Source organism: Ambystoma mexicanum, chromosome 9 (assembly GCF_040938575.1).
Source record: "Ambystoma mexicanum isolate Mex_15411 chromosome 9, UKY_AmexF1_1, whole genome shotgun sequence".
NCBI classification, from domain to species: Eukaryota; Metazoa; Chordata; class Amphibia; order Caudata; family Ambystomatidae; genus Ambystoma; species Ambystoma mexicanum.
The window spans coordinates 1,025,288,801-1,025,301,640 of record NC_090931.1 but is presented as its reverse complement, the minus strand read 5'-3'; the positions used below and the strand labels follow the sequence as shown (position 1 = coordinate 1,025,301,640).

Genomic DNA, 12,840 nt, shown 5'->3' with positions numbered 1-12,840 from the left:
ACAAAATGACAGAATATGATACCCCGAAATATATCACAATCCCCTTTTATTTTAAACCTTATTTTGTACTCTGCCGCCTATTGACAGCATAAGGTAACAGTTGCAAAGAAGGCGTAATCATGCAGAGAAAACTGAAAAAGCTGATCAATAAATCCTGTATAAACTTGCGGCACTCAGGACGTTTTGGACTATGACTCCCATGATCCCTTGGCATTCACAATGCTGTTTAGGGCTGGTGGTAGTTGTAGTCTAAAACATTTGGAGAGGCAACGGTTCCAGACCCTTGTCCTTTACATATTTTTATAATTAGCTAAGAGTGTTTGTGAATTGGGGAGTTGCCATCTGCACAGCCATCTTTACTCTGCTACGCAGCTTCGCCTCTCCATCCCACTTTTTCTAAAAATCTGCTGAGGCTCCCAAACCCAGAAAGCTCTCCAGAAATATGACAGTATGCGTGCCCGTCCCATTTCTCGTTGGAAAAGAGCACACATGAGAGTATCAGACTTCGCATCTTGGAATGATAAACCTCTATCAGAAAATAACCTATATGGTTATTCTAGGTTTTAATCATGTGCTTTGATCAGTAAGACAAGCAATAATTAAACATCCACCAGTTTACAATGTTACTACAATTACATATAATGTAACAGCTCATGTTGCTAAGCATACAAACCATGTTGTCTCTCAAAATACCCTTTCTTCTTGGAAAGGGTCATGCTCTGATTAAAACAGTGATCGTTTTTTTCAGTGAGCACCAAAGCATAGGTTATTTTCTTGTCTGCTAGCCACTGATGATTTGGCAGTACTGCTGAACCTATACACTTGTTTCAATATGCACAAACACTAGTCATTAACACAAATAAGAAATAACAGCTGCAGTGATAGACCCTGTGGCCTGGTCTTCAGGCCCCTTGCAAGGTCTGTCAGAGTTTCTGAACCCCCTGCACAGTTTCTCACTATCGCTCGGCACCACCCTATATATATTCAATACACTCTCAGTGTGGTGATGACATTCAGGCCAGACCTACACAATCGCAATGCATATCTACAAATATCAGCCTGGTCCCAACCTCAGGGGGTGACTCTGTTCCTGCTGCTCTCATTCAAATAAAAGACAGAGCCACCTCCCCCCCCCACCGCTTCACCCCCTCCTTCGGAATGCCGTGTTTTTCTCTGCTAGTGGTGCTGTCAGCAACAGCTTAGGTGGCTCTAGCAAATGTGCACCTGACAACATGATCTTTGGTGGGAGAAAGAGATAATGGAAAAGAGAGAAAGAGGGCAGAGTAAGAGCGAGACAGAAAGAACAGTGCATTGCCATGTGATGCACTGGGTAGAACAAGGGAGTTCATGTGATTGCTGCAGAGATTACAAACCACTCAAAGAAAATATTATACTAAAAAAAGAAGCTGTTTTCTTTCCACTAACATTTGTTTCATTCAACTGATGCTTGGCATGAGGTATAGAGAGAAACACAATTCATGCTGAGTCAGAACATAATAGCACTCATATGTTTGCCGGTCTGGACAAGAGTGCTGGTAACAATGATTACCGGCACCTTTTCGGGACTGGCAAACTACAAGACTGCCGGTAGAGGCAGTGAGCTACTCAAGAGAGCAGTTCAAGCGCATAGCGGCAGATTTTTCACTCAAGCACCGGCACCGTTACCAGCGGTGCGGGTGCTTCACTGTTCCCATTCCCTGATGGGACTCCAAGGGAATGGGAACTTACCCTTCCCCCGCCGCCCGTAATATCCCGGTATTACCTGGACGTTAGGTGCCGGAAACAGTAAGGAAGGTTGCGAGTAGGCCGTCGGTAGCACCTAATGTGTGTTTTTCTAAAAATTGCATACGCTTTGCCATAAAGTTATATCCATAGGTCAAGCGCCTGCAACCTTGCCTCTCCAGATGTTTCAGACTACAATTCTATGACATCTGGCTATTGACTCTGCTGGTTAGGGGTGATGGGAGTTGTAGTAGTCCAAAACATCTGGAGACCCAAAGGTTGCAGACCCCTTCCCTGGGTATACTTCATAACTACCATATCAAATGATGTTACTACATTAGTACATTTTGTTGTGTGATAGATGTTCAGACTCAAAATTGTACTTTGTTCTTGAATAATAACTAAAGGCTTTTCATAAACTGCAATTTTCTGTTACATTGTAGAGATCGATGGGCACCTCAGGGAAATAAAACATGTATCATATAGTCATATAGCTATGTGCCTGGCGTTGTGGGCTATACATGATCTCCTTCCTCTCTAGCCGCGTCTGTTGGGCACTGCATGTAAGTAAAGCCAATATGTAACATACATACATATGTTCACTGAAAAAAATACATTGGCTGAAGGGTCATTATTGTTACAATTTAAATCCTAAAATCTGCAGAAATGTCTCAGTTATCATTACCTGTGTCATGCCTTGCACTGCTCATGGCTTCACATATGAAGTCACAGATACAATATTAGTTGACATTGTAGATCACAGAATTGGCAACTTAGGCCTATGCTATCAACAATGACATCATCAGTGGCATTAATACAACCATACTCTTCTTGAATGAGCAGAGTGTGCCCTATAGCCATGCCCAGAGTGTGCTCCAGTTGCCCAGCATAGTACACACAATGTAGGGCCTGTGCACATGCACTGTCATTATTTGTCACAATCCCACTGTGTAGGCTACCCACAGGGCATGACCTGCAGCCAATTCACTGTAGGAGCTGTGCACAGGTCATCAGATCCTACAATGCTCTGTGTGTAGATCCCCTTCCCACAGAAGGTCACATCAAGGTACAATGCCTTCAGGGCACACCCATAGGCTGTGCACAATGGACACTGCAGTCAAAAGCACTGTGCCTGTGCTGTAGCCAGAGGTGATGCACCCCCGATGAATATCGCAAAGGTATGGCTGCAGCCCATGACCTGCGGCCACTGGATGCTGGGTTTCTGTGGATGGGCATGGCTGAAGGTCATGCATGAGTAACAGTGCTCGTGGGGCATTTCTGCAAATCATGTCCTGAAGTTACTATGGCAAGGGTTATGTGGTAAGAAAGTACCAAAGCTTCACTGAATTTGGTTAATGGGATGTGTTGCCATCTGCTATGGTTAGGCAGTCCCACACATGAATAAAGATGCAGACATGTCCAGGATAGGCTCCAGTTACCAGGATGTTATGCTTACAGTGCGAAACCTACAAACAACCGAAAACCACCCTGAACATGACCTGTGCATATACTCCCTGCACACTACGCCTGTCCATATTACCAAAAAACAGTAAGGCTGCTGTTGGCGACAGCAGTAGTGATGTCATCCACTATGTCATTTGTGAAGGGTTCCGTTTTATTGGTTGCTTTGCTACGCATAACTGGTGAATTTCGGGGATTTTGTGGTTTTGCATCATAACGATAACGGCCAGTATGCTCATTGCAAATGGGCAAGTCAAATGCACTACCTGCTGTTTCAAAATACAGTAGGTGGGCACATGGAACGAAATTACGTTAATTAACTTAAACAGAGTTTGTTTACTTATAGAAAAACTATGCCATATTTCATGGAGTCATTTTCTAAATAATTCTGCGGCTGGCCAACTATTTCGATGCGCCTTCACACATTTTCCCTTCCAACCAATCTGTCTTGATGAGGAATTCATTGATTAATAGAGAATGTGTGAAACTCCGAAATACATGTTAATTTTCACGGAACAGTATGTCTAACACCAAAGTCATGTTTTTGGATAATGAAACTCTTTAGGGAAGCATTACCCCACCGTGTACATGTGTTCTAACATGCAGCCTTCACTTACATTCCCATAAACAATCATTGCTATCGTGCATCCAAGAATGTCGGCCATCAGAGCATGTGTAGCATAGCGACAGCCGAACCAGGGTCACAGTTTAACAACTGCACCACGGGTTCAGTGCTATCATTTCATGAAATAGACGCAGTGGGATCAATTTCAGAATGATGAAGTGCACCTGTAGCCCCAAAGAACTCACTTTCTGATTGCTGTAGTAGGGGTCCAGGTCCTCCATGGGCGTGGAAACCATTCCTTGGGGTATGTCCCCATAAATAAATGGCAGTGATCGGCCTGCTTCCAAGTCACTGTTTGGCTTTGGGCCATTGTCATCGTCGTCATCTCTGCGGTCTGTCTTGGGGGGCTTCTTGGCCTTCTCTTCTGCAATGCGCCGTTCGATAGCTTGAAGAGATTCCCGGGTGAAGTAGCGGAGGCTGTCAGGTCCTGGTGGGATATGCAGTGGCGGCTCCATCTTTTCATCCTGCAATGGTTACCAGTGAGCCTCTTCCAAAAGAACTTGCTGCAAGAGGAAATGGACACACGTTTTAGTATTCTGTGCATGAACATAAATGTATGTATGCGTTCGTTTACTTCAAATAGTTGAGATTACAGATTATCAAAAACAAAACACGACACATGATGAACGATACAGATCTGCAGAATTCACATACATCTACAAAAGCATGAATTCCACCAGAGTAACTCATATCAACGCCAACAGAGTAACTCATATCAGCCCCACCAGAGTAACTCATATCAGCCCCACCAGAGTAACTCATATCAGCGCCAACAGACTAACTCATATCAGCCCCAACAGAGTAACTCATATCAGCCCCACCAGAGTAACTCATATCAGCGCCAACAGAGTAACTCATATCAGCCCCACCAGAGTAACTCATATCAGCCTGACAAACCTTCACTTTGTTTACGCAGCTATGCTGCACCTCATGATTTACGTTAGGTTTTAGTTGGGTACATTTGAAAGCAATTCTTTCATTCATTGGCCTTAATTATAGTATTTGTTCGTATAAAATGTACGGCCCCTTTAATATTGTCACAAACATGCTTATTTAATGTGACTTCAAAGGTAAACACTGTTGAAGATCATAAAACAAATACATAAGGCCTTTCAACAAGGAACAAATAATATATCGTTGTCACAAGCAGGGGCTACGTTTCGAGTTCCCTGTAAAAACAGGGCAGGAACCTGTTATTTTGACACTCCTACGTAAACAGGTCCCCGACATGTCACTTTCCTCATGTGCACAGGGAATGCAAAAGGGGAGCGTAAAAATGCAGTGCAGATGGTTGTACACCACGCTTTTGCACTCTGCCCTGCAAATTGAGTAAATGCCGCCTGTTAAATGCATGGAAGGTGGTGTTTATGATGGATTCCTATGGAGGCCGCCTGCTTTTTGCTGGTGCGAAAAGATGCACACTCCATAGGAATCCCTGACATTTGTGCCAGCATGCAAATGCAACGCTGGCGTAAAAATGAGGATTTGCATGGTGGAGAGGAAGGGGGAGGCAAACACGTAAATGAATATCCGCCCCTCCTCTTCAGCATGCAAATACTTGAAAATGATGCATAACGTAAACGAAATGCGTAAAACGCTTTTATGCATTCTGTTCACGTTATGCCGCATTCAAAATTGGCCCCTATGTGTTAAACATTATTTTGTCAGCTTTGCCATTAGTTAGATATGCATTATTATCTACCATGCTCTAATCTGTTCTTATTCATGTTCAATCATGAAACAGCATACATGATCTAATTTATTTTGGAATTCCACTTATATTATGTTCTGGTGTTTATATGTGGTCATCTACTTTACTTAAATGCTATCCTTGTATATATATATATATATATATATATATATATATATATATATATATATATATATATATATATATATATATAGTGTGATCCATCTGCAATACAGCCAGCAACCTCCTTGGTTGTTAATGCTATCATAGAATGCTAGGAATTTCAGAAAATGAATATCTACAATGCAAATACCTTCATAACCATCTGCCTTTTCAACAAGCATTGACTAAGCCAATACTTGGGGCTGAAACACATGCATTGGTTTCCTTTCTCCATACACTCACACCATTGGCCAGTTATTGCCATCATATTACCAGAAAGCCCCATCATTTGTCAGGCAGTTACACAATGATACAATGTGCTCTGGTACTCTGGCGCCGGTGCACCTTCTGCATTGATGTTCGGAGCTTCTCTTGGAATGCAGTTCGACGTTTTAGGATGTGAGATCAATTAGCCGTGTTGCTAGTGCTTCCCTGAAGTTCATTCAGTTGCTCCTCTATTCTGTGCATTTCTTTGCAAAGCGAGTTCCATGGTCTTCAGGAGATGTATGGAAAGCTTGTTCCACCCTATTTCATTTTCTGGTTCCAGACATATGTCATTGTTGGATCCTAGGGTTCTTTTTGGCCTCTACATGGAGATTTATTCTTGTAGGAATTTTTCTCCTTGGCTGCAAATTGCAATGTGGGAAATGCAGAGGGTTTTTAAGTGGTTCCTTTTTTTGAGCTGTAGCCAGTGTCGGGATCTTAGTGCTAGTGTGATGTGCTCTCTCTCTTGCCGAGTCTGAGGTGGATACTTGCTGCTGCGTTCCGTATCTTTTGAGGCAGTCAGGCCTTCCAAGGTGCATGTTCTAGGCATAGTCTTTTCTTGACATTAGGAGAGAGATGAGTTGAGTGTTCTGAGTGCAAAGGTGAGAAAGGTGCGTTATCTGCTTGATGGTGTGCAGATGAAAAAAGCATTTCTTCACTACTTCATTAACTTGGGGTTCTAGTGTTTGGTCATTGTTCATTAATATTCCAAGATTACTTTGGATGCTTCTGGTCGGTTTCCAATTTCAATGGGCCATGTTGAATATACAGTTGAATGTGGAGTTATTGGACATGATCATTATTTCAGCTTTTAGTTTAAGGGCTGCTCATCCATCTGTTGATTTGTGAGAGGCACTCAGTAAGGGTTTGGCCTGTGTCTTCGCTGGTATTCATTTTGTAGATGTTTTGACTAAATTCTGCATAGTCGTAGCATGTGAGTCCATGTCCTTTGATGAGTTTCATCAGTGGGGTCATGAAAGTGTTGTGTAATGGTCAAAGGGATTAGTCTTGTGGAATCCCACAAGTGGATCTCCGTGGTTTTGATTTGAAGGGGAGTAATCAAGTGCTTTCCGTGCTTTCTGTCAGGAATTGACCCATTGCAGTGCAGTGTTGGTTATCCCTATATCTTGCATCATTTTGAAGAGGGTTGCACAGATTTTCTGTGAGGGAGTCGATGTGATATTGCACGGTGTTGGGTTTCTTTTCTCATTGATGATGTAAAACTTTTCTTTCTCTGTGTTCCTTGCTTTTGTGTTCGGCAAAGTACAGCATTTGTTTTTGAAATTTGATTTTGTCCTGTCGGTTGTAATCTTTTCTCCAAGCTTATTCCAGTTTCCTGTTTGTTTTATTCAAGGCACTGTGTTGGGGTATCAACCAAATCGCAGGAATTGTCTTTTGGGATGGGGTGGAGAGTTTAATCGGTGCTGCGGTGTTTCAATTCGTTCTTCTGTTGGAAGTGTGTTCAGGAGATCTTTTGGTGGTTTTGTGGATTGCAGTTTGGCATTGAGGTCCAAGGTATTCAGGATCTTCCAGTTTCTATTTTCAATTAGCATCTGACATATGTGGTTGGCATGTATTTGCGTTGGAGCATGGAAAATGAAGCATGTATCATAAGGTGGTCGATCCAGAGTATGTGTATTGGGGATGCAATGGTAGCTAAGTGTTTTTGCAGAAGACTGCACCCAAAGTGTGTCTGGCAGAGTGGATTTCTCCCTTTACCAATGGTTGTTAGTCCAATTGTGGAGTTTGCTTCTTCATTCCCTGTGTGGTTAAAATGTCTTTGGGCTGCTGGTTGAGATGGTTAGTAGGTAGATATGTATCGCAAAACACAGAATGATTTTCTTTTTGCGATATCGAGAAGTGTCTCTCATCCAAGAGTTGGTTTCATGCAGGACTTTCGTGTGTTCAGGTTCCATGACATAGTCGTTTGCAGTGTTTGGTTTTCTTCGCTGTTGCTTGCGCTCTGATGGGTAGTTCTTGTCCAGTGATCTTTTCCATGATGAAGGCATTTTTGTGAGGTTTGTGAGGGTGGCAGGTGTCCTAGGGGGCAGGTGTTCCTTTGATCAGGTGCCCATTTCACAGGGACCCAATGGTTTGTAAACCGTGCGATTGTAATATAGGGGTGTGACTTGGAACCTTTACCTTTATTAAAGAGTACCTTTACGGTAATAGGGTAACTAGGGAAGAGCTGAGGATAGGGGGGTGTTGTAGTCTCGGGACCAGCTTTCAAAAGGGGTTAAAGGGGCAAATTATGGAACAGGCAAATTATCATGGCGGCACCCTATCGTAGTGGGGTAATACCACAGTGGTGAAATAGAATACTGGCAAATCATCATAGTGGTAAAACATCACAGTGGCAAAGCATCACAGTGGCAAGGTATCACAGTGGCAAGGTATCACAATGGCAAAGGTTCCACATGACAGACTGTCAATGTGGCAAACTATCCAAGTGGCAAACTATACAAGTGGCAGACTAACAATGTGGCAGACACTCACGATGGAAAAATATCTAAATAGTAGAATGAAAATGTAGCAAGCTATCCACATGACAGAATTTCACAGTGGAAAAACATATATCTATGTGGCAGGCTATTAGAGTGGAAGACTATTTATTATGTGCCAGACTATCAAAGTATCACACTCTCATGATTGCAGAATATCTAAGTGGTAGACTAAAAGAGTGGCAGTCTGTCTAGATTGTAAAATATTGCAGTGGCGGAATATCACAGCGTCAAAATATCACAGTGCATAATATTACAGAGGCAGAATATCATAGTGGCAGAATATCAAAGTGGCAGACTACAAAAGTGGCAGACGATCAAAGTGGCAGAACATTTAAAAGTGGCATACTGTTAAAATGGCAGGCTCGCCCGATGGCAAAATATGTAAGTGGCAGACTATCAGAGTGCCATTCCGGTGGCAAAATATCACAGTGGCAAAATGTCACAGAGGCAAAGTATCAATTGGCAGATTATCAAAGTGGCATACTATAAAAGTCAGAGTGGCAAAGCATAACAGAGTAAAGATATTAAAGTGGAAAAGTATCACAATGGCAAAGTATTGTGGTGGCAGAATATCAGGTTTGGTAACGACTCACAGTGGCAAAGTGTTACAGTGGAGGATTATTATTTGTAGTGGTGTCTCTTACCATGAAGTGGGTGAGCTGCTGTGTTGGTTTGGGTGAGGTTGCAGGCAGGGAACCATGCGAACAGGCAAACAGGTATCACACTTTGAAGCTGCCCTTTGCCAGCTACCCGGGCAGGCTGCCCTGAGGAGCTTCTTCAAATAGTGTTTCGGGTCTTGTGACAGACACAGATTTTCTGCCGAGGAAGTGGGTCTGAGGTTCTGGCCTTACAGGAATGTGAGTGCTCCTAAAGTGAGCTGCAGGTCCTCATTACGACTTCTGGTCAGTTCTTGCTTTTCGGTTTCTTGTGACCCTGGAAGCAGTCAACGAGAGGTGAGGAGGATGGGCCAAGGGAGGTGCAAGAGGAAAGCACTGGGTGGTGGAAACCAGGAGGGGAAAGCATGGAGTGCGCTTCAAATCTGAAAAAATAAGCAGCAACAAAAATGTGCTGCCAAGTCAAGCCACCCAAGGCTCTGTTTTACCTGAATGTATGTGCTCATTAATTGAGCTGCAGGGCCTCGTTAGTCCTTCTCCCTCCATTGTTGCTGTTTGGGTCTTGTGAGCCAAGAAGAAGGGAAATAGAGGTCAATGGGTCTGGCAGAGGATAATCCCATGGGAAGGCAGTGGGTGGTGGGGACCAGCAGAGGAAGCACGGATTGCACTTCAAGTTTTAAACAAAGATAGTCTGCCAAGGAAAGGCGCCCGAGGTTCTGCCTTACCTGAAAGTGCGTGTTCCTAAACTGAGCTGCAAGGCCTCGTTAAGACTTCTCCTCGATTGTTGCTGTTCTGGGTCTTGTGACCCTGGAAACAGTCAATCAGAGGTGGAGAGGGTGGGACGGAGGAAGGGGCAAGGGGAAGGCAGTGGGTGGTGGCAACAAAGTGAGGAAAGCGTGGATTGCACTTCAAATTTGAAAATAAAAGCACAGACAAAGATATTCTGACGAGGAAGGATCCTTACGATCTGGCCTTTACCTGAATGTGCGTGCTGATTGACAAAAATGTCAACGGTGTGTCCTGGGATAATAGCAGCGGCAACACATTGGTGATGATTGTTCGCTGGTGAAGTAAGTTTGTTGTCAAAAGAGGTAGGACTAGTGAAAATGGCAGCTGATCACACTGAATGCTTTTTGTGTGGGTGCCTTAGATTTATGGAGATAGACTGGCAATGGCATTATGCTGAGACCAGGGAAAATATAAAATGATGCATAGTTATCAGATCAACTGTCTGTAACTTTATGATATCGGGTTTTATTTTGTGGCTCAGGACCTACATTACATCTCAGAATACAAAGCCGCAAGGCTCAGCCCAGTCTCAGGGTGAAGAATCCTGAAGTTGTTTGATTCAATTCAGTACAATTACCGGTAGCTGAAAATACCAGAAGGGAAAAGATGCACTCGGACGCAGACACTGTCTCACACAGACACAGAAACACAGAACCACTCACAGGGTAATACAATGTCACATTTGCCCACAGATTCACACATTGAATCACACACCATTAAACAGATCATCCAATACACACATCTTACACATACACAAGCACATCCACAGGTACACAGTCATAAACAGTTATTCTCATATGTGCAGTGATTTCCACACACAAACACAGTAATGCACACTGTGACTTACAAACACTCACAAACACTACCATAGGGAATCGGGGTGAGTGATGCGGTTTGAGTAAAACTGAACCCCACATTTTGGGTGGTTTGAGTCCCACAAACCTCTCAAACTTTGCCAGAGGTTTGTTTCGGGGAAGTTCTCCAAGGAATTTTAAATTGGGTCCCGGAGAGGAAGTGAAGACCACTGCCATTTACCGCAGGGCCCCATACCCTATACCATGGTCCAATGCCCTACTGTGGCCTGGCAGCACCCCACCCTGGATGGAAATGGGACATATGGATCTTTTTGTCTATTTCCGGCAAATAGAAAAGAAGATGTTTAACATTTTTGGGGAACAGGGGGTGGGGTCGGGAGTTCATGGGGTGCATTGTGAGGCTCAGAGGGGTGGTTCACAACCCTAAATTTGACCCTTGAAATTCCGAGGTCACAACTGAGGGAGTTTGAGCACCCCTAATACAGAGTCACACACAGTCTGTCTCTCTCCCTCTTACACACACACACACAGACACCCACACCCACACACATACATACACACAAAGTCACTCTCACACAGAGTAAGTCCCATACTTACACATATATTCAAACAGATACACATACATGCCCTCCCTTTCGCAAGGTTAAACGTTTAGAGAGAGGAGGCAGAGGAAGGAGGGAAGTGCAATCATTTAAGAAGCCACAAGACACCATGTTGAAATATTGACACAGCACAACATGTGTCTTTCACAGGTTCTCCCTGGAGTTCTGCCTGAGGTACCTGTGCCTCCCCGACCTGCAGATATGTTTGCAGGAGCTGGGGTGCAACAGGTGCTTATTTGAATTGAATCATAGGCCAGTCAGTACAGTATGACGGCTTAAAATTAGAAATGGTCACTTGAGAGCATGCTACATTTCTTCTACCAAGACATCATAAGACTTAGTATTAGGCTGCGATGTCGCCTTTCTTTGTTATATTGTGATGGTATCACAAGGCTACAAGGTGATATCTTATCTTCTGTCTACTGGCAACACGTATAGGAGAAGCCTTTGCTGTGCCTTAGTCATGTGATATGCTATCTTTGTAGGAGTCTATGACATTGTAAATGCCAGGACTGAATACATGTAATTATTGACAATGTGAGCCTTAGTCGCAACATGTTACATTTCAGCGAAGATTATCTAAGACGTAGGCTGCTAATCCTCAATGTGATGAAATGCAGATTTCACTGCACTCGATCCAAAGATGCCGATGCTCAGTGTAGGGGGGAGATGAACAATGCACATGGTGGCAAAAGATGCAGGCACTGTGCGCATGTCTGCAACACACAGAACGAGATCTCGCTAACATTCCCGACTCACTCAAAGATTCATAAAGACAGTAGTTCTCTGTTCTTTGCCACAATGACGTGAACCTGCACCTATCCAAAGGCCAGTGTACACTCGGTGAGGACATATCATGAGTTAGTCACGCGCCTCAGACATGGGGCCAGCCTGCACTTTGACAGCAGAATCCCCTGACGGAGCCAATTTAATTGCGAATAATTAAATTGGGTGTTCATAACAACTGGTATAAAGAAAACTGGCAAGTAGGAGGAATCTTTCATTTAGTGCAACCTAAGAACAAAAATGATAATTTTTACATTCAATATTAATTTAATTCTCCAAATCAAACGACGACATTTTATTTATATACTTAAAAGTAATTAAGGATAGCGCAATCCAATTTGTGAGGAGAGACCAATGGCATATGAAGCAATGCACCGCAGGCAATTTAACAACAGTATGGTTAATCCAGACTTGTAGAATCCATGCAATGCACCCGGTCATGGTCAAAGCATCCACTGTGTGCACTGCACTCCATCCCTCCATCCACAGTGTGCACTGCACTCCATCCCTCCATCCACAGCGTGCACTGCAATCTAATCCCCGACGAGCCAGGCAGTCCGTGCCGTTCAGCTGAGGCTTCTTAATTGAATGCATAATCAGTGATGTTTCTTTTTTAACTAACTGTATTACGCTTCATAAAGTGGCTCATCTTCCAAAATTAGATCACTGAGAATGTTTCAAAGAAAACTTGTCCACTACAAATAACAAGCATTGGCAAAGCCAACAGTTTGAGCTCTGCAACTGCTACCATCAGCATCCAGTTAATACCAGTCTGGCAGTGCCTGTTATTTGAACTGCACTCAGGC

The 12,840-nt window shown here is 43.5% G+C and overlaps 1 protein-coding gene across 7 annotated transcripts in view; it reads right to left on the bottom strand.

Annotated features, from left to right (window-relative positions):
* LOC138488904 (sodium channel protein type 2 subunit alpha-like) overlaps positions 1–12,840 on the bottom strand; it is a 1,014,718-nt gene that overhangs the window by 744,190 nt on the left and 257,688 nt on the right. For all 7 annotated transcript variants that reach the window (XM_069616299.1, XM_069616302.1, XM_069616297.1 and 4 more), the window contains exon 2: positions 3,994–4,311. In XM_069616299.1, the coding sequence (XP_069472400.1) occupies positions 3,994–4,263 (270 nt within the window). In that variant the 5' untranslated portion in view covers positions 4,264–4,311. The remainder of the gene's footprint in view (positions 1–3,993; positions 4,312–12,840) is intronic.